General features: G+C 38.6%; 1 protein-coding gene across 1 annotated transcript in view; it reads right to left on the bottom strand.

Moving 5' to 3' along the window:
- Nucleotides 1-23,133, bottom strand: part of LOC114506943 (SLX4 interacting protein) — a 216,348-nt gene that overhangs the window by 55,600 nt on the left and 137,615 nt on the right. The window contains exons 3-4 of the mRNA XM_028524891.2: nucleotides 18,651-18,740; nucleotides 14,640-14,760 (exon numbers count right to left, since the gene is read on the bottom strand). Of these exons, the coding sequence (XP_028380692.2) occupies nucleotides 14,640-14,760; nucleotides 18,651-18,740 (211 nt within the window). The remainder of the gene's footprint in view (nucleotides 1-14,639; nucleotides 14,761-18,650; nucleotides 18,741-23,133) is intronic.

Below are 23,133 nucleotides of genomic sequence, written 5' to 3' on the forward strand. Positions count from 1 at the left end.
AATAGGCAAGTGACCTTCTCTCTCATTACTTCTCCCACTCCTAGCAGGGTAGAAGTGCCTACCAGTTCTACCTAACCACCAAATGGGATTTGTCTTTGAAATATCTAGTAATAAATCCTCAGTCTTCATAGAGCTGGTAAATGGGCAGGACTCTCAGCCAATTAGGACAACTCCTAAAAAAAGTCTTGTGACCACCATTTAATCATAAAGATCTTTATAGAATCCAAGCAATCTGTATTCTACAAATTTGGTAAAGTTTCTTGGACTTTCCAGTTTCAGAATATGCAGAAATCTGGGAGCAGAGAGTCTTCATATAAATATGAATAAGCCCAAGCAGACTCAAAAGTAATGCTCGAGCTGTAACACCATAAAACTTCCAAAAGAATTGGCTTTGCAATTTGAAACTAAACAATGGTGATACAGATTTTATTTTATGAGGGAAAATCCTTGTCTTCTTTATGAGTGGGTCAGGTGGTTAAGGGAGAAGGGCAAAGTGGGAGAGAAAGCAGTTTACTCACAGGTGAGTAGAGTCAATCTAGTAAGGTCTAAACTAACATTAAAAGGTCTTGTAGGTGGTTCAAATTGTCAACCTCTTGGTATGGTAAAAATGTGGTAACATATTTTGAAGATTTGTACATCAAGTTTTTTTGTTTGAATTTCTTGTAAAATTAAAAAGTAAACAGAAAAATCAGTCATTGCTATTCTGGCAATGCCCATAACAGGTGACTATAACAAGCTGCAACATTATCCTTAAAAGTTTAGGTATTTTGTTTTCTTTTCATTTATTGGAATAATTTATTAGCCAAGTCTCCCCAATTTTTGAGAATGCAAAGCACTGTGTGTTGTCATTGCTGCTTTACCACACCTTGTGTTATCATTGCTGCTTTAGCACGCTTTTTGTAAAAAGTATAAAACTTTTAGTTTTACAAATTGCCCATTCCTGGAAAAATAATCTTTGCTGAAACTGTGGCACATTCATCAGAACCCTTAGAGGCACTTGTTTTCATTATTGCCTGTTTAAGCTTCTCATGTGTGGATGAAAGGCTAGAAATGTTTTGATTGAGTACATTATGGGAAGAAATGTAAATAATAACTAAAGCTATTGAAACACATGTGTAAAGAGAAAACATATGTTTCCACTGTGCCCTAGGATAGGTCTAGTGAAATCCATTTCTATTCGTAAAGAGCTGTGAATAGAAAAAACAATGTCTAAACATTAAGAATAGTTACCAGAACATCAGAAAATTAAAAATATGTTGTGCTGTTTACTGCGTATAAAACCCCACGAGCGTCCAGTCCTTCCTCTTTCAGCCATCCATGTCCGACTCTGAGAGGCAGAGGAGTCCCTGCATCACTATGCCTGTGACTGGAGGGTGGCTCCACTCCTGTAACGGGCGTGCAGAATGACGGGGACGAATGCCAATGCTCATGGCAATGGCTGACACATTAAAGTGACTGTTGAGGTTAGTAGTATTTGCCAAGGGCCTGTGTTTTGTCAGGGTTACTTATTGAATGTACAATAATTTTTATTCTTGCTGATATGTAAGAAATGAAGGTTAATGTTAATGGGTAAGGATGGTGATTCAGGGCAAGATTTCACTGTCCTCTCTGAAAATGCCTGATGGTTTATATGGAGGAAGGGCTGGGTTCAAAATAAAAAGTGTTTCACTTCCAAAATTTATTTTAAATAGGAAAAGGCCCTGTTTTCAATGGGCTAGGAAAATAAATACAAACCAAAACAAACAGCACATATACAAATCTGCACCCATGGGGACAATGAGGAGAAGGGCTCACAATCAAGCCTGTGTCTGAAGAGCAAAGAGAAAGCTTTCTTTGGCAGGTACCAGGCATCGGGTGTGGGGGAAAGGAGGGGAATATTTCTCAGACAGAGGGAAGAATAGGAAGAACTTGCTTGCTTTGGCAATTCTCATCTTTTTCTTCTCCTGTTATGTGAACACCCACTGATTTCCTAACATGGTGGTAATGTGCCCCACCGCAGAAGGCTGCGTGGGTGTCGATGAAGAGAGAGGAAGCCTGGTAATTCAGCCCCGAACATTCACAGAAGATACCTTGGATGCCACAGTGGAATGAGGAGACGGCTATACATTTTGGCTGGAGCTTTAAGCTAAGATTTTAGAGGAGTGTTCAGCTTCGAAGAAAAGCCAAGGGGCCGAGGGGTGGGGGTAGGGAGGTGGGGCAACCACTGCAAACAGAAACCACAGTACCCAGGAAAATTTAATTTATTTTATGGCATTTTCCAAAGGACTGGGTTTCTTAGATGTTAACTGCAAGAAAACGGTTATACAGAATAGAGTAATAGGCAGTAAAAATTTTACTGCTCCACAAACACAAAAATGCAGCAAACCCTTTGTATCTAGACAATGCACTAAAATAAGTGTTTGGAGCTGGAAGATGAGCTCTGTGTTGGAATCTATCTTTCCCTTTGCAACTTGTGATCAGAAAATAGGAGATATAAAATCTAAAATAAAGATATCCACATGGTAGTTCAAGCAAGACAATGCTTAGTTTTCCCGTGGTTAATTTAAAGACGGCTTGGTTTTCATGATTAGAGAAAATTTTTACTTAAAGAAAACACATACACGCGTGCGCACACACACACACACACACACCCTCTTCTAGTTATGTGACCCTGAGCACACTGCTAAAACCCTGAGTCTGGTGCTCCTCTTCAGAAAAGGGTTAAGAATGCTGGTTGGAAATGGCTGCCCCAAAGACCTGCCATGGCTATGTGGGAGACCGAGCACCTAGCAGACTGAAGCTCAGTTATGGGTAGGTAGTAACACTCAGGGACATGAGCGTTATTAGGATGGGGAAGAGCTGGAGGGAAGGGATGTTCAGTCCCTAGCTAAAGAAAGGTCAGAAAATATTGCACCTAATCTTATACTGGGGAAGGATGTGGTTTTGACTTTCTGAAAACCAAACAAGAAAAACCACCTAATAATTTATAATTTACAGACCACTTTCACCTCTGCCTTTTGTTGAAGGGCAAAGAGATGTTGCAATGGAAGCATGCCACAAAGGCTTGGCAAAGAAGCACATGACCAGTGAGTAGAAACTACAATCCATTGCTTTACCTCTTCCAATGTGTGTGCTCCTCCTGAGTAAGACTCCACACTGGGTGCTGAACACGGCAAGACCCTTATTCTCTGGGAGTCGGGAGAACAATGAGTGCTGCTAACAGTCCAGGGTGGACCAGGCAAATAAGAAAGTAAGAACCAGCTTCTTGAAAAAGATCATGCATGGAATCAGATAAGGCTCCTCAGGAGAAGTAACTACTGAGCACCTGCCTGTAGGGTGATAAGGAGCCGGTCCTGTGGAGTGAAAGGAAAATAAGAGTTTCAGGGAAAAGCAGCAGCACGTGCAAAGGCCCAGAGACAAGAGAGCAGTATGTTCAGGGCCCATCAGGCTACAATGACAAGCTGATAAATGACTACAGGAGCTTTGTTTAGAACAGGGTTGCCTGGCCAAAGCTATCTGGAACCACTGAATCTCCTCCCTATAGGGAAGAGAGGCTCCTCCTGAACCCAGCTTTCCAAATTCTGGCTACAGAGCCACTCAAGTCTCTGGGTACTAGGTAGTTGGCTTGCCCAGCATTCTCTTGATAGCCAGCCCACTTGGTGCCTGAACCTGAGACTAAAATGTTTGCCACCTCCATCCTTACAAGATCATCTCCATGCTTGCTCAATAAAATGTTTGATCAGTGGGAAAACTGGGGTTCCTCTGCTGGAATGCAGCTGCAAGGTACATGGAATTGTACCCTGGCCAAGCACACCTAGCTAAAGCATGCTAAGAGAGCAGATGATCTGTAAGCATGCTGATCTATGTAAGACTGTCAATCTGTGCCAAGCAATTGCCCTGTGTTCCCAGAAAACCTTGGCATAATGGTAGAAACCCAATGTAGGGAGAACTCTGCTATCAGGGCCATTTCTCTGCTATCAGGGTGGATGGCTACCTTGGTAGTGAGGGATACCCCTCAGGAAGTGAGAAATAGTTGCTGGAAGGAATGATAACCAGGACAGGCAGGTTGTCTGTAGGCCTTCTAAGCCCAAGAGAGGGTGGGTCAACCTGATAATGAGGTTGCCCAAACTTTGCAGTCAACAAAAGAGGGCCATGACCTAAAACCTTGGTAGGAACCCTGTCAATGGCCTGACTCATACATTTTTGGCTTATTGGTTAATTGGTTATGCCCATAACTCAAAATAAGGTGGAGAACATACTAAGGCTCTACTTAAACTGTATGTCATAGGCTGAATTATGTCCCTCCAAAACTCATATGTGAAGTCCTAACCCTTAGCACCTCAGAATGTGACTATTTGAATACAAGATCTTTAAAAAGGTAATTAAATTAAATGAGGTCATTAGGGTAGTCCCTAATCCAATATAATTAGTGTCCTTTTTTAAGAGGAGGAAATTAGAACACAGATATATATACAGATGGAGAACCATATGAAAACACCAAAGGATGATACACAGAAATTTGGCTTCAGTTAATCTCACAAAGGGCCCAGCAGGTCCATGAAAATCTCTAGTTGTTTTCTCAGTTGCTGAGTATATAACTGGAATACATTTATTCTGATAAAATACACACTTGAGTTCCATGTCTCATGGAGGGAGTGTTATTATGGTAATGGAGGGCCAGAAAAAAGTTTCTGGAGTTCCCCTCTGCATCAGAGTTGTAAACTAAAAGCAGTATTGATCTCTAGGAAATCAAAGAGACTATGCCACCATCAAAAACTCAAAATGCCCAAGAACATATTTTTTCATAGAATTTTCTTATTTAGAAATAAGAAAAAGACACTTTGGTCTAAGCAAAAGACACATAGATGTTGGAGAATTATGGGGGATTACTGTAGGTTTAGTTAAGCATGGATTCTTCTAGAGGTGGTCTCTCAGCTGGAGCACTATAGCACCTAGCATCAGCAATATAGAGATGGTAAAATCTGAGGTTTCTATCAAGTGAGCAGAGAACTCAGAAGCAAATTTCTATCTATGGAAGGAATACCACACAATTTTGCTGTTGTGCCTCATTGCTCTGTTAACATTCTGCTTCAGTGACATGATTAGTCCACAGGGACCTTGATTATCTCAATGCCTTGTACAATATTCTTCTAGTTTATTACATTGAAGGCATTATGGTAGGACTTATAGGCCAGGAGGAGGCATGCACTCTAGATGTCATGCTAGGACATAGGCATGTCATATATGGTGACAGATAAAACCTATAAAAATACAGTTTCTAAATATCCAGTGGTCTGGGGCATGTGAAACAGTACATCCAATAGAGAAGTTAAGTTTTTGTACCCTTCCTACCACTAAGAAATAGGCACAACCATTGGGGGGTATGTTTGTTTGCATGTTTCTCTGACCTATATACATGATCCGAAAGGCTGAATGACCAGTTTGCCAGCAGAGAAAATTCTGTGCCTGGTTTATTAATGTCCCTTCCCAACAGAGGCTATCAGCTAGAAGTGAATGAAATTGATGATATAACCTCAGTTGGCATAAAGAAGAAAAATCTGACCAGTGGGCAGAATGGTGAGCAGTATATTTTGGGTCCATTTGAGGACTGTAAGGAGAGAGAGCCTGAAACAGAACTCAGAAGGCACAGTGACAAGGATGTTAGGGGAAAATTCAGGCAAAGTGAAAGTAGTTGTATCTTATGTGAATATTCTCCAAACGGCTGCATTAAGGAGAAGTCCTTATACAGAGCTGGACAAGATGACCTGCCCCATGGATCCTGGCCAGTTTCTTTCCCCAGCTCCCAATTTACCTGCTCAAAGGGCTCCTGACCCATGTGGCTATGGGTGGCAAGGAGGAACAACATGCTTGGACTCAACAACACAAACTTAACTTCATCAAGGCTGAGCTCTGTCAAGCGCTCGATTTGTCAGCAGCAGCAATTAATATGAGTCTCCCCACCAGCTTTCATATCATAGGGTGATGGACTAGCAGTGGTGAGTAGACTATATTTGACCTCTTTCGTCACAGATAAGGCAGTAACTTATCCTGACTGGAAAGGCCCCATCAGGATTTGAATGTGTCTTTTTTGCCTGCCATGTTTCTGCAAGCCACATCATCCATGGACTTACTGAAGGTCTCATTCATCATAACCACCACAGTGCTTCTGATCAAGAAACTCATTTTATAAAATAAGGCAGTGGACTCAAAATTCAATGATTCTACCAAGCAATCAAGCAAAGCTCAAATGTAGTTGGCCTTATACAACGATGGAAAGGTCTACTGAAATTTAGTTATGATACAAATGGCAAGGCAGGGCCTTGTAATACTTAAGATAAAGTTATATTAACATGGTCTGCCAATAAAACAATGTGTTTCCTTGGCCAAAATACATGGTTCCTGGAACCAGAGAATGAAAATGGAAAAGGTAAACAATGACAACCTCACAAAGGCTGGGACCACTGGTGGCTCAAATCCCTCATGAATGAAGGTCCAAATCACTTTGCCATGTAATGAATTCTGATCAGCTGACTTATTGGCTAAGGACAAAGGAAATATGAAATAAATGTTAGAGGAGGGAAGATGGCAATATCAGATATTTATTTCTTGTGACTGGTTACAGAAATTAGAATAGTAGCATCTCCCTATATTGTCTTTGTTGCAGTACCATGTATATATAGTCATATATTAATTAAGTTTTTGGCTTTCTGTTTCCTTACTATTTTGTTCAAGGTATGTTGACAATAGTTAAGGATTTAGTCAACACATTAGCAAATACAGACTGTGAATGAACTAGTGAAATTAAACAGACATCACTCAGAAATCTTGGACTTGGAACTAGGACTTGGTACTTTGGGTTATCTCTCTTGCAGGAGATGCTAAGCACATTTCCTTGTAGTTGGGAGAGTTGTGTAGTTGGCAATAGCTTGATGTTATTGTTTGAAAGTTTATGAAAGAGGAAAGCTTCAGTGGTTATTTGTAACTTGTGGCTACCCACTCCAAATTTTTGATCATCTCTTCCTGTGTTTTGGTAACTTTCCACATTTTTTTAATTTTAAAAAACTTTTTAATCCTCACCCAAGGATATATATTTTTATATTGATTTGAAAGAGAGAGAGAGAAACACCAATCAGTTGTCCCCTGAACTGACTGGGAATCGAAACATTTTGGTGTACGGGACGATGGTCCAACCAACTGAACCACCCAGCCAGGGCGCTTTCCTTTGGGGATGCCCCGACCTACTGGGATCAAATCCTTTTGGTGTATGGGAGCATACACTAACCAACTGAGCCACCCAGCCAGGGCACTTTCCATATTTTATAAGTCCCACTTTCCTAAGGTAAATGATAAACATTTTGCATCCCCTGGGTCACCTACAACTAGGGTACATGTAGCCTTGTAGAAATCTTATAAGGAGCATCCAGGGCTTTGGCCACATGCCAGACAGTCAATCTTCTGCAGGCAGACACCAGAGGCTGATCCCTGGTTCAGAACACCATAGACAGCAGCTAAAATGGTGCATGTACCAAAGCTGTCCCCACCTTGTGGCTGAGGCTGTGCTGATTGTGTAGCTTGAGAACGTGGCTGTCTGGTCCTCTCACATGTAGACCCTGTGAGCTACCTAATACTGTTAATCAACTTCTGAAGAGCCAGACCCATTCTGGTTAGTCTCAAGCACAAATGAAATTAAATAAAGGATATTAGGCAACTAAGATTCCAGACCACTAAAGGTTTTAAGCTGGAGACTATTACATTTTTGTTTTCAAAAGGTCACTTTGGCAGCAGAGGTGTGGATGAGTTGGAAGGAAAATCAGGAGGCTCCAATGGCAAGATTCCAAGAGTTGTTAATAAGGGCCTTGACCAAGGGATCGACAATGAGAAAGAAAGAAAAAGACAAACAACCCAATGCAAAGGTTAGCAAGGGTTGTAAATATTGAGTTCAGTCAATAAATACATAAAAACAGAAACATAAATAAAAATCAAAGAGCAAGAGATCTTTTTTAAAATTGTCCTGTCAGACTTGCAAAAATTAAAAACACTGGTAACACCCAGTATTGGCAAGGCTAAGGGGAAAAAGAGTAATGAGGTAGAATTGACAGAAATTGACAGTGAAGTCTTTAAAAAAACTTTCTTATATTAATTTTTACTGAATCTATTGGAATAACATTTCAGGCAACCTAAAAAAGATAAGGTTATTAGCAAATGTCTGTGCTATGCCATTTGCTGTTTGAGTTTATGAATAGTCTTTGTATTCCTTTATATTATATGACTAGGGAAATGGTCCCATAGCCATTTATGCTGTTTTTTAGAAAAAAAACCTCAAGAACACAGAAAATTACTTTTATGAGTATAATCAGCAAAGTTACCAGCCTAGAGACTTCAGGTCATCCAGCATTAAGTGCTAGGTATCTGTGCCACGATAAGGTATATTACTGTTACATGGATTTGTAAATGAAAAAGAAACACGTGCAATTGAGAGAAGATATTCAATTTACAAAAAAGCATGAACCACCCACATTCATCCAAACCATCAATACAGTAATGACAGTTCTTTCTAGTTTTAGGGATCATGAGACACAGAGTTGAATGCTGAGATGGAAATAGGAAAGGCCTTATGGCTAGTGGCTCTGAAATTACTTTTGAAAAAGACATTTAGATAAGATTACTGAAGCAGCTAAGAACAGGCCGTTAGATAAACGTCTACAGAGACGTCTTTGGCTCTGAGGAAAGAGTAAAAGCATGTATCTAGTTACCATTTTTTGTGAAGCTGTTAATAAGCAGTATAAGATAGCAGTATAGTATTGCTTGTGCAGTTGGTCCCTGCATGTATGTAGGGCCTGCAACATGATGAACCTTGGGCATCTGGGAAAAGCAATCCTGTGGTAGATGTGAGTGAACAATAAATACCCTTACCTTTTAGAAATGAGTTACTTTAGTATGAGGTTAAGCACTTACAACTGTCAGCCTAGTTATCTGTTTATGCTCATGAGTTACATAGCAAGGTACTGGAGAAGAAAAGAGGCTCTGGGGGTGGCAAAGAATCCATGTTTACCATTAAAAAGGAGGGAGAAAGGCAGGTAAACAGGTTATAAAACACAATTATGGTGGGAATGCAGATTAGTGCAGCCACTGTAGAAAGCAATATAAGGTGCTCTCAAGAAATTTAAAATGGAACTATCTTATGACCCACTTTTGGGAATTTATCCAAAGAAACCCAAAACACTAATTCAAAAGAATATATACACCCCTATGATCATTGCATTGTTATTTACAATCACCAAGATTTGGAAGCAGCCCAAGTGTCCATCAGTAAATGAGTGCATAAAACAGCTATGGCACATTTACACAATGGAGTACTACTGGGCCTTAAAAAGAAGAAAGTTTTACCCTTTGTAACAGCATGGATATACTTGGTGAACATTATGCTATGTGAAATAAGCCAGTCAGAGAAAGACAATTATCATATGATTTTGGAATCTAATGAACAAACTGAACTAACATGCAAAAGAGAGACAGACTTATATATAAAGAGCAGGCTGACAGACTCTGGGTGAGGTAGGAGGTGGAGGGATTTGGCAAAAAATAAAAAAAAAAGGAGAAAGAACTCAAGTACACAGAAAACAGTGTGGTGGTGGTGAGGCGGGGTGTGGAGGTGGAAGAGAGTAAAGGAGGGATACATGGTAGTGGAAAAATACAATTAAAAATATAAACAAACAAACAAACAAAAACCCCCACAATTATAATACCATGTGACAAATGTCATAAAAGTGTTTTAGGTGCCAGAGAGGAGAAACTAAAGACAACTTGGAGAAGTAATATTTGAGTTGGGTCTTAAAGGTTAAAAAGGAATCATCCAGACAAAGGAGAAACCTATAAATACAAAGACACAGAGGTATATAGAATGTACGTTCGCAGGAAATAGGAAAGAGAGTAGCAGGAGGAGATAAAGCAGGATAAGTAAGTTATGGCAGGGCTTGACCTTACTAGGAATAGGAAAGACATAACCATGCATGCAAGTTATCACATGAACAAATACTTATTAAGTACCTACTGCCAGCCAAGAAAATGTGTTCCATGCTGGAAATATAGTAGATAATAAAAGAGGCAGAACTTGTCTTTGGGTGGCTTACACATTTTGGAGAGATAAGACAATCAAATAGTGTGAACAAAAGTTCAGGATGCTTGTGTCCTGGAACAAGGAGACCTGTCAACAGAATAAGCTTCCTTAAGGAGTAAAGGAAGATTCTGAGCAAAGAGCTGAAGGAGGTATAGGAAAAGGGGAAGACATGGGCAGAGACTCCAAGACAAGCAGAATTGAGCTTTGGAAGAAAGAAGCTTGCTCTAGCTGGAGAAGTGGTACAAGATGAAGCTGGAGAGGTAGCCACCCCTGGTATCTTGGCCTTAGGTTTTAAGAAATTACAACTTAACTGTTGATAGCAGGTGAGGCACTGGCCACAGGAGACACAAAGAAGCCAGCTAGGGGGTACAGGTGTCCAGATGAGGCAGACAGATGGACTGGTTGGTGGCAGCTGAGAAGGGGACAAAGATGTGAACAAAAGGCATGGTCAGTTAAAGGTTAACTGTTATTAGAAGTAGGAAGGAGAGGAAAGATAATGCTTTCACACCAAGTTTACTTTCAAAGAGGGATACTTAGCACAATATTTTTCTAATCAGTGTTGCATTAGCATCATCCTGCCTCCTCCCACTGGCAATAAACTGTACTACTTGTCTCACTACAAGGAAGTCCAGCATTCATCCTGCTGGTGGTCACTGAGCCTCCATGAAGCAAATAAAGGCTTCTTGTTTGGGGTTGTACAGTTAAATAAACTAAGTCAAAGGCAAATGACAAACTGAGAAAAATCATTTGCAACATATAACATACAGAGCATTAATAGCCTCAACAAGATCTTACAGACCAATAAAAATAGAAACTTTAAACTAGAAATACTATAAAAATTTGCAGTTTACAAATATGTATATCATCAGGATATTTGCAGCACCATGGTTTACCACAGTGAAAATAAAATGTTGCATGCAACCCAAATGAGCAATAAATCAGAGAATGAACACTTAATGAAATCCTGTGCAGTCATTAAAAATGGTCATATGAACCCCCAAATGGCCAAAACAATCTTGAAAAATGATAACTAAGTCAGAAGTCTCACACTTTCTAATTTCAAAACTTACTACAAAGCTATGGTAATGAAAAGAGTGTGATAATAGCATAAAGACAAACATGTAGACCAATGGAATAGAAAAGAGAACCCAGAAATAAACCCTTACTTTTATGATCAAATGATTTTCGATAAGAGAGCCAAGACCATTCAATGGCAGAAAAGACAGGCCTTTCAATGAATGATGCTGAGACAACTAGATATCCACCTATAAAAGAATGAAGTTAGACTCTTGCTTTAACCCACATATAAATATTAAGTCAAAAGGGATCAGGGACCTAAATTTAAGAGCTAAATATATAAAACTCTTAGAAGAAAAAAAGCATCATGACATTGGATTCAGCAATGACTTCTTGGCTATGACATCAAAACCACAGGCAACAAAAGAAGAAGTAGACAATTGGCTACATCAAAATTAAAAACATGTGTGTGTCAAAGGACACTATCAAGAGAATGAAAAGGCAATCCCCAGAATGAGAGAAATATTTGCAAATCATGTATCTAATGAGAGATTAATATCCAGAATACATAGAGAACTCCTACAACTCAAAAACAAAACCCACCACAAACAATCCAATTAAAAAAACGGGCAAAGGACATAAACAGGCATTTCTCCAAAGAAGATGTACAAATGGCCAAGAAGCATATGAAAAGATACTCAACATCACTACTTACTAGGGAAACACAAATCAAAACCACAATGAGGTATTACTTCATATCTATTAGGATGCCCATAATCAAATTAACAGAAAATAAATGTTAGCAAGGTTGTGGAGAAAGTGGAACCCTCTTGTGCACTGTTGGCGAGAACACAGAGTTGTACAGTTGCTGTGGAAAACTGTCTGGCAGTTTCTCAAAAATATTAAACATAGAATTATCAAATGATCCAATAATTCTACTTCTAGATTAGGTATATACCCAAAGAAATGAAAGCAGGGACTCAACCAGATATTTTTACACTGATGTTCATAGCAGCTTATTCATTCACAACAAAGCTAGAAACAACCTAACTACCTAACTACTTCATTGACAAATGAATGGATAAACAAAATGTATATATTTTTATAGGTATAGTCATATGCTACTTAATGACAGGGATATATTCTGAGAAATGTGTCCTTAGGTGATGCTGTCATTGTGCGAGCATCACAGTGTACTTACACAAACCTAGGTGGTACAGCCTACTACTATAACTATACGTGCTTTACCTTTCTATAACTGGAAGCACAGGTATGTTTACATCAGCATCACTACAAAATAAGTGAGAAATGTGTTGTGCCCAGACATGAGATGGCTATGACATCACTAAATTAGAGGAATTATTCAGCTCCATTATAATCTTACGGGACCATCACCATATATAGTCCACTGTTGATCAAAATGTCATTGTGGTACATGACCATATATTTATATATTAAATACACATTTATTTATTTACTGGAGGTTACCAAATATATATTAGTAGAACAGTGACAGCCAGGGACTTGGGAAAGGAGTAATGAGTAATTATCCTTTAATGGGTAGAGTTTCAGTTTGGAATGATGAGAAAGTTCTGGAGATGGATGGCGATGAAGGTTGCACAACAATGTGAATGTACTTAATGTAACTAAGTTATATACTTGAAAATAGTTAAAATGGTAAAGTTTTATGTTATGTATAGTTTACCACAGTAAAACAAAGTTTTTTAAAATGGTGATTATGTGTTTTTTTAATATAGTAATCTCTCATTTTTAAAGATTTTATTTATTTATTTTTAGAGAGGGAAGGGAGGAAGAGAGAGAGAAAGAAACATCAATGTGCGGTTGCTGGGGGCTGTGGCCTGCAACCCAGGCATGTGCCCTGACTGGGAATCGAACCTGCAATGCTTTGGTTTGCAGCCCATGCTCAATCCACTGAGCTACGCCAGCCAGGGCTTTGATCATGTGTTTTTAAAGGATTTCTGTACTATGTAAGGTGGGAAAAAATAGGTTATTACAAAACTATACAGTATGATCACTTTTTTTTAAAAACAAAGTTCTTGCCCACATGAGCCCAAGAAAGGCTTTGCTTTTCATCTTAGGGCCAGAACTGTGTTTTCCACCTGTGACAGAGGCTGGGGATCTGAGTATTTAGCTTTCTTCACTCCATAGGAAAGGAAGGCTACAGCTGACAGACTAGGCCACTACCATACCAGAGATGGAGGACTCAAAACCTGCTGTGTTCCTTTTCCTTTTGTACCAATTAGAAAGTGTGACTAGCCACATCTGCTCAGGTCCACAAAGAATGCAATCTACTGTCACATTTCCCAAGATTTATACCACTACTAAGTGAAAAGCCAGAAAGTTACCACCTAATACAATATTGTTTGGTCTAAAAATTCCATTTGTTCAAGGCTTTCAGTTTGTGTAAAACTGTCTGCCTACATAACAGCTGTGCTGGGTAAACACTTTACATTAAGTATGCCTTCAATGGGGTGTACTTAACACAATACCTTTCCTAAAGAGATGTTGTATTAGCATAATCTAGTTCACAGTAGTCCAGCACTGTCCTCTGAGGATTAACAGAGTTGACTGTATTTGTACCACAAAGAGTGCTATGAAATGCTGACTTAGGAAAAAGACAAAAAGACAACGGACCAGAAAGAACAGTGGGCGGGAAGTCAGAAGAACTGGGTCTAAGTCAGGTTTTGCCACTTGCCACCTGAAATACTCTGTCATTTAACATGTCACTGAATCTGTGTATCAGACTCTGGGCTAAGTATGGTGAGGAAAAGGGAGAATGAAAAATGCCAAATATATAAGACAACCTGTCCTCAATAAAAGGTCTTTTATTTGGGCAAGCCCTCTTCTCTTGCACATCTTCAGCTTCTTCATCTATAACTCAAAGACATTACCATTCCCAAAATGTTATTAAGAAATAGGGCAGGACATTTCAATCTCAGTGCCCTTGCCATTCTGGGCCACACAATGCCTTGCTGTGCTGGGAGGGGTGGCATGGGGGCGGGTAGGGTACCTTGTGCATTGTAGGATATTTAGTGGCATCTCTAGCCTCCACCCACTAGATGCCAGTAGTTCCTAGTCCACTGCTCCCACTCCAGTTATGAGAACCAAAACTATCTATAGACATTACCAAATGTCCCCCGGGGCAAAATTCTCCCCAGTTGAGAACCTCTGAAATAGGGTGATATATATGAAAACATCTAAAAAAACATAAAGCTTTAAATCAAGTCAGTATTAAAGTAGATCCATTTATAAGATTATTTCTTTAAAAATCCTTTAAAAAATTTAGTTCCCTTAGGAATGTTTTATTTTCTATTTTTATATATTTTGCCTACTGTTAAATACCCTTCAGGGCTTTTTGGTTAATTTTCTGTACCCAAACAAAGCATCTTCATTAGAACATAGTTTTTAAATGTGTCACTGTACTAACATGACAGTCACAGTCAAACATAATTGCCATCTCTACAAAGCAGATGTTTTATCCAAAATCAAAGTACTCTTTGCCTACCTTTTAAGGACAATGGACTGGATCTTGTGAATTCTATATTTGATGGCTTGCGCTGTTTACGAACTTCCAAGTACTCCTTAACTCTTGAATCAATGGTTTCTTTTAACAGTAAACAGACCTCCTAAAGTAAATTAAAAAATTAGAGATAACTTTCTAATTTAATGCAATGCAAAAAAAGTCAACATTGTGCACATTAAAAAGTGAACAGTGAACATTTCATTTTGCTTGCTTTTTTAGTAAGCTATGAATGCTGAAAGGAAAGTTTTATGTGCTCATGGATAACACTGCAGATGCAAATTTGCTATGAGGTTTGTTGGCTCACTCTGTGATCTGAGACATTCATTTAATTTTCCTCTGCTTTAGTTTTACATTTCTGAAAGGGAGATAAAACACCTCAATGTAAAAATTAGGGTTCCAAGGCGATGAAATCAGTGAGGTACTATGTCAGTGAGAGCCTCAGGGAAGTGCTCACTGGGGCAGCCAGGGGCCTGTGGATGAGGGAAGAAGCCAGAAGCCAGGGCATATTCAGAGGGAATCCTGACACCAACCAGTCAATGGGGGCAACCCCCACGGCTTCACGTGGGGGTAGGTACAAGGCACAGTGTCACCAGATCTTCCAATTTGTTTAAGAGCAACCAGAAACTGATATTTTATACAACAATTTCTCATTTTTCAAATGTGGTTCAAAACCTTAAAATCTAAACACCACCATTTATTTGTTTCTGGCCTCAGGTTTACAAATCTATTTTTAAAAGGAATAGCATTGAGTACTGGGTTGAGAACTGGAAATCAGAATCTCATTTTCTTCCGTATTCTTGTTAATGATACTGTATATGCCCATTTGCTTTTGTGAAAACTGGACTATATTCACTTATTAATAGTGAAAATAATTTAAATTATCTTATTTCTCAAAAGTAGATTAATATTTATTAAGCAACAGAAATACGTGGTTTTAATTCAATGCCAATACACCATACTACTAGCAAATTTCTGGAGTTGTCTATTGTTTTATGTATCACTGTTATTTACAAAAAGAAAAACAAAACTTTAAAAGTACAACCACTCACTGAGCAGACACTGTCCACTTTAGCTATACTACCAGAAAAGTATAATTTGACGTAGAAGAGGGAAAAATGCACACAAATCTGAATTTCTCAGATTAACAAGTGATGCAGAAGGACTGATGATTCTGGTTTAATTCCCAAAGACTCTGAAGACAGCTCAGAGTTGCCGAGGTCACCTCAAACCTGTTTCACTGGTTTCCTGCAATGCCATCTCAGGTTGATCTCTTAGAATCTTTATAAATTAAAATAAGAACAAAGTTTTAATTTGCTTCAAAGGGCAATGAGAGCCAAACTTTACTTTTATTGTAAACGCATGTACTCCTAAAACAGTACAGAAAACACTTGACTTAACTCAGAAATGTGTTTCCTGATAAAACACAAATACTGGAGCCCAAAGATGCAGTCAGTGCCTTGTGGAATACAGAGATATCCACTTACAGTTGAGGGTTTTAGCATTGTTCACACAACAGAAAAGGCAGCCTTGCCTCATACTGTTGTTTTAACAATTAAAGAATTTTGCTTCACATGCAGGGTTCAACTATGACTGAGCCTGAAAATATGTGAAAGACATACATGGAAATAGGATTGCTAAAATTTGGCCATAAATGCCCTATAAGGCTAAACCTAAAAATAGTATGACAAAAATAAAGCAAAGGCCATACACATAAACTTTCTCCCTCTAGTTTACGGGCTTTTCTTTGATAAGGCAGGTTTGACAGATGGAAGGCAGACCATGTGCAATATACTCAAGATACTCTAGTAACTGACCACATCACACCTAACGAAGCATTCTCTTCAGAACCAGAGCAAAGCAAGAAAAGACAAACTCCCACCTAAGCTGGAGGGGCAGATGAGAAGACCAAAGTTAAAATCATTGAGCAAAAGAGAGTTACTTATGGAATCTCTAGGTTAATAGGGGCTCATGTCTGCTTCTTGAAGTTTACAAATGGGAACAGTTTGAGTTCAACTGTTTGGGTACATAGACTACTTTTGCTAGAATCAAAATAAACATGTTTAATACATGTAATTAGTTCCTTTTTCTGAAAAGAAACTGTATATTCTTAAGACTTGTACTATATAAAGTAACTAAAATGGAATCAAATTGATTGCTCATGAAATCTCAACCATGAGATGATCTAATGACAAAAGAAATGAAAACACTGAGACACTGAACATAGGCTGAAGTCATACGCTTTTCCTGACTAGCTCCCCCCAACACACACACACAATTATCCCAGAGCAATTTTAATGTCAGTAAACATATTTTAAAGGAACTTTGAGAGCAAAGCTTGAGTTGTTGGCACGACCTTCCCTCTTGCAGCTGCCACTGCAGCAAGCTCTGCAGGTCCAATCATGCACCTTTGCTAAGTCATGCCCTGCTGCCCGGATGTAGGTACTAGGTGGAGTAGCACAGCTGCGTGCAGCACCCTGGAAAAATCTAGCCTCATGCTTTGGCTACGAGGTGATTCACATACTCACAGCTTTATTTTAAAGCCTTCCAAATAAACTGACTCTTGGCAAAACTGACTGAGTATCAACAAGAAAAGTCTAAGGCCGAGGTGGTAAAGCTGAGAGAAAATGGAGGAAAATCTGGATTGTAGAATATTGCCAGTGTAAGTCAAGTCAGAAGAATTTTGGGTGAGGTCCCCTCAGGTGTATATTAGTCACTTTGGGGAAATGAACTGTTTTGAATTGAATCATGGGGACATGTGTTGGTAGCCCAAAGCTTGGAATTACATACAGGTGAGTTGTAATAGGAGATGCTGGCCTACTAAATATTAAGTCTTGACCAGAGCAGCATATGGTTATTTACCTAAATGATAAATTCTCCCAGTTTCAGGCCACCAAATTTCTTTTGTGAAATTATGACAGCAAAGTCTTGATAAGTTTATTACCTTCTGATTAAAAATGTATTACCCTATAAATTTTGTTTTGGGGAAATTTTGTTCCCAGTGATCTCCAAAAGCTGATTGAAAAGCTATCACAGTAACAGTATGTGTGTATGTGTGTGTGTGTGTATGTGTGTGATTAGCACTAGTGTCTTCTCAATGTACCACCTTTTAATAAACCTTACTTTTATTTCTAGTTCTAAGAAGCTACTGTGACAAAAAAATACCATGGACACATGAAGTCTGTATAGTATTTTGACAATTATGTAAATGCCATTGACTGCCTCACTATCTCTGCTATCTCTAGTGAGCAAGGATCTGAAGAAGGAAGCAAAGCATCTGATGATAGCTGATGTACTTTCTAACCCTCTACCAAGGCAGTACTTGGGTGGGAGAACAGACATCAAGAATGACCCAGGCAGCCTCTGGTGGAACCCTTTCACTATAGATGAGGAGGCTGAGGTCCAGAGAGGTCAAACATGATGCTCCCAGTCCAACAGCTATTCATTTTACTGACTGACCATCTAAGTAGTGATTGAGTGACCAACTAGTGACTTACTCTCGAATAAGTAAGGTAAGAGAGGGAACACTGTCAAACATCTCTGCACTTGTTTCACAGACTCGTGCTGATAAAAGGATGATGGAAGATAAAAGTGCACAAGACTGGGATTTCACACAGGTGTGACAGATCAGCCTTGTGTGAGCCCCCACACCTGCTTCAGGTGCTTGGTCTGTCCTTTACAACCAGTCAGATTAAAATCCCTGCTTACCTGGAACAGTCACTATAATTTTTTTTTAATATGGAGTACTTCTTACCCCAAAGAGGTAGGAAATTTCTGATTTAAATAATAGAGTAGCATATGAAATGTGTGAATTCATCGGTTTCTGAAGAAAAAAAAAGTAGGTGTGTATCTGTCACTGGGAAGATAACAACTATTTTTTTAAAGTTAAATATCACTCAATATTCTTGCCCACTAATTAAAATGAAAACTTGAAAAAGCTAATATTTCTTCTAGCAGTAGCCACTTGCATTTAAATAGTGAAAATATTTGTGGTACCTCTTTGTTCTGTTCAGAAAACCAGCTGGTATCTTTGTTTGAACCTTGTGGCAAAACATGAAGATCCACCAGGACAGCAAAATCCCCACACTGAAAGACATTAATGGCAGAGTTAGCTCACGCCCAGCAAACAATGAGATAAAATCTCACAAATTCCTATGTGGTTGCTCATGAAATGGCAACAAAGTTCACTACTAGACACAAATGTTCACAGGGGTCAGGACTACAAGTCATAACGTACTACTCTTTGAAAATTTAATATTTATGGCAGGAATACTAGGGAAAAACATCATTTAAATCACAATAGACAAGACAAAATATTTATCTCTGGGCCAGCCATACCTTGAAAGGGGATGCCCAGGCATCCAGAGGCAGTTGGAAGACTATCAAACACCAGAGAAGTAAAATAGGTCAGAGCTAGATAAGCTCCAGAAAAGAATGATTCAGTGGACAGTCAGGGGAATTTTCTCCTAGGTAGGAGAGAATATATAAGCTACTGCATTTGTAGGCAGACAAAAAGATTGTCTGGGACAACACATCTTAGAATAGGAACAGAAGCACGAACAAATGAAAAGAACAAACGAGAGGAAGGCAGATGTTGAATGACAGTTATTGAAACTATGTGAGTTTCATTCATTAAGATACACTGTAAAATAATACAAGGCCTGCCTTCTTTCTTACTCTATAGGCTAGTGCTGTCTAGCACTTTTGAAAAAATGGAAATACTATATATACATACCAGTTAACAGGGTAGCCAATAGCCATATGTGGTTACTGAACACTTGAAATGTGATTGTGACCCAGAAGCTAAATTTTAAAATTTTATTTAGTTACAATTTAAACAGTCACACGTGGCTAGCAGCTCTGCGGTATAGCTACAGATTCTGTAAAAAGCTACAGACATATAAATTCTCAACCTATGAGTGAAGTAATTTCTGAGACTCTTAGGATAGCTGTGGAAGACCTAACTTAGAAAGGATTAGAAGACCAAGACCACAGGTTGAGGGTGGTCTAAGAGGCCCAGAGGTTCTGTCTATGACCGACAAGAAAAAGTCACTTGTACACCTCTTTGGCTGAACATTTTTTCCCATTTTAAATTCTGTGTTATAATTCAATGGTGAAAAAGTATTTTCAATTAATGGTCTGAGAATACCAAGTATAAATACGGAAAGAAAATAAAACTTGACACCTAACTCACGCCATACACAAAAATTATTTTGAGATGGATCATTGACACAAACATAAAAACCAACTATCTTCCTGACTTGGAGTAGGAAAAGATTTCTTAGATAGGACCCCAACCCAGAAAGCACTAAATATGGAAAAAAAATGATTCAGTTAGAATGGGGAGAAAATACAGACAACTGCAATTTAACAATAAAATAATTTAAATAAAAAAATGGTTCGATTAGACTTTGTCCAAATTTAGAACTTTTGCTCATCAAAATACACCATTAACAGCCCTGGCTGGTGTAGCTCAGTGGATTGAGCGCGGGCTGGGAACCAAAGTGTCCCAGGTTCGATTCCCAGCCAGGGTACATGCTTGGGTTGCAGGCCATAACCCCCAGCAACCGCACATTGATGTTTCTTTCTCTCTCTCTCTATCTCCCTCCCTTCCCTCTCTAAAAATAAGTAAATAAAATCTTTTAAAAAAAACACCATTAACAAAATGAATATGTATATCATAGAAGGGGAGAAAATATTCATAATACATATGTATCTGACATAAAGGATGGGCATATTTTGGATACAAATAGATATAAAAAACCCAAACTTGAGCAGACACTTCACAAATAAGGTCAACAAATACCTAATAAACACATGAAAACAGTGTCCAACATCACCCATTGGCAAATGTAAATTAAAAGCACCAAGAGATACAACTACATACCTACCAGAGTGACTACAATTAGAAAGACAGACACACCAAATATTGGTAATGATGTGAAGCAATCTAAACTCTCACACATTGCTAGTGAAAATATAAAATGGTCAGCCACTCTGGCAAATGGTTGGTCAATTTGCTATAATCAGTTTCCTATAAACACATTTATTTACTGACTAAGCCAGCAATTCCATTTCATGTATTCACCAAGAAAAATAAAACACGTGTGCCCACATGCGTGCCCCCCAAAACTTGGAAGCAAATGTTCAAATAAGTTTTATTCATAGCAGTCCACATGGAAGACAATCCAAGTCTATCTACAGGAGTATACTCATTCAGTGGATATATGTGTTCATTCAACTAGACTATGATACACTTCAACATGGACTAATCTCTAAAACACGTTAAGCAAAAGAGGCCAACCTAAAATGGTACATAAGTGTATGTTTCCATTTACATAAAGTTCTAGAACAGCAAAATTAATCTATGGTCAAAGCAATCAGAAGGGTGATTGCCATAAAATACACATAATACACAAACACATAATAAAATACATTAAAAAAAAAAAAGACACAGTGATTGCCTAGGTAGGAACTAACCGAGAACGGGTACATGAGAACTTTGTTAAATGCCTTGATACGGTATGTGCCTAAGAGATCAGTCCCTTTGCTTTTATAGGAATAATACATCAATAGTAAACTATTTTTAAGAGCTGAGTAAAACATGTTCATATATGTTGTTATTTAAAATATAAGTATTATATCCCTGAAAATGTGTGGGTATTTGGGGGGAGACAAAAGTGAAGTTCACTGGGAAATAAATCATAAGGAACAAGGAAAGATGATCTCCGCTGATGTCAAACAGTGCAGTATGGCTTACTGAACTGCCGCTGCAGGTTAGTGTGTTGCAAAAGGAGTTTTATTTTAATGAAAGAGAATTGAAGAGAATACTAAATGGGATTAAAAAACATCAATGGGCCAAATGGAAAAGTTAAGTAGTGTTTTGTGAAACTTCTGTATGAGTGTACTGAGTTATAACGTAAAGCCTATTTCTTACTGTGGGTTGTGGTCAAAACTGTTTGAAAGCCATATTCAAATATACTGTTATTTAAAAATTTTTCTTCACAACTGTTGATTATAGAGTTAACCTTTAAGGAGTATGCTGCCACCAGGTGGAGGTCTTTTGCCACAACTACCTGTTCTTAGCTAGGAGTTATTAACCTTTCACGTACCATGGATCTCTTCCGCCAACTGTGAAACTGATAAAATTTGCTTGGAATAATATTCTTAAATGCATGAAACAGAATGAATAGAAGTCAAAAGAAAACCAATTTTACTAAAGTATGGTTATCCAAAATTTAAAAATAAATTTGTGATACAGTAATATATATACTTGTTTAAGGCATTGGCTCTTGTCACAGAGTTGTGGCCCTAATAACTACTATAAATCCAAAATAGTGCTAAACATAAATGATATATTCAGATATGTGCCACAACTATAATATGTTATATGAAGAGATATGATGTCTAGTGGTGACAAACATAGCTAATACTACTGTGTTCTGCATATTTCATAGTAAAAATACACTTATTAGAAGTTGGTCAAAATAAATATGTTAACTTTTTCCCCACCCAAGTTCACCAACCCTGTGATTTCTATCACAGGCCTGTTGAGGCTCCATGTATTGTCGAACAAGACCCCTCCAAAGCAGTGGGGTGTGCCTCACACACTGCTAGTGGATGTGAAGAGTAATGCAACACACATTGTACTGGGTTTTCCCATTGGTGTTCAACCCTAATGCCTCAGTCAAACCAAGTTCTTTGTTATTCCTTCTTCATTAGCAAAAAAAAAATTAAATAGAAAAAATAGAAATAGTGATGCTTCCACAATCTAAACTGATACTATATAATAGTAACTTTCTAAAGAATTAAATAGCAAGGTCCAATTTGGTATTTTCTCATCATTTTGTTAAGTTTGATCCTAAACAGACTGATTAGAATGTCTTTTTAATTTTTTAACTAAATCATGAAGTCTTACTCTGGTGCTCAAACCTCCCAGGATTTCTGCCAGATTGCCCTGTGGGCATGCATGCAGTCCCCTCCCCCACAGCAGGGTTCTCCTTCTGCAGTTAGCAGTTTGCTAGAGCAAGAGCTCTCTGAAACTCCCACACTAATCAGAGGTATTTTGCCTTTCTAAAGTTCCTACTTTCAAAGCGTTGCTGCTTTTCTCCCAGGAGTAAACAGAAGTTAAAAAAAAAAAAGCCTCTCATTGCTGCTAGTACCACAGCCTCTGCTTCTCCTCCTTAATTAATCGGAGGTTATTTCTACTCTCAGCAGATACTTCAGGTCTCTTCAGAGAAGAGCAACACACTCCCCACCACTTTTTACACAGGCCCAGTTACCTCTTTAACAGGCCAAAGGCTACTTGAAAAAGCTGCATATCTCATGCCCTGGGGTTGAGAGGCAGGAGGTAGGCCAAGGTCTGGTCCAGCTTCTAGCCCTCTCCACCCAGAGGTTTTGGCCAAAAACCTGGAACTCAACCCTAACTCCTCCCTTTCCCTAACCCTCCATAATCAAATCCCCAAGTCTCCTAGATTTT

The sequence above is a fragment of the Phyllostomus discolor genome, chromosome 9 (genome assembly GCF_004126475.2).
Source record: "Phyllostomus discolor isolate MPI-MPIP mPhyDis1 chromosome 9, mPhyDis1.pri.v3, whole genome shotgun sequence".
NCBI lineage: Eukaryota > Metazoa > Chordata > Mammalia > Chiroptera > Phyllostomidae > Phyllostomus > Phyllostomus discolor.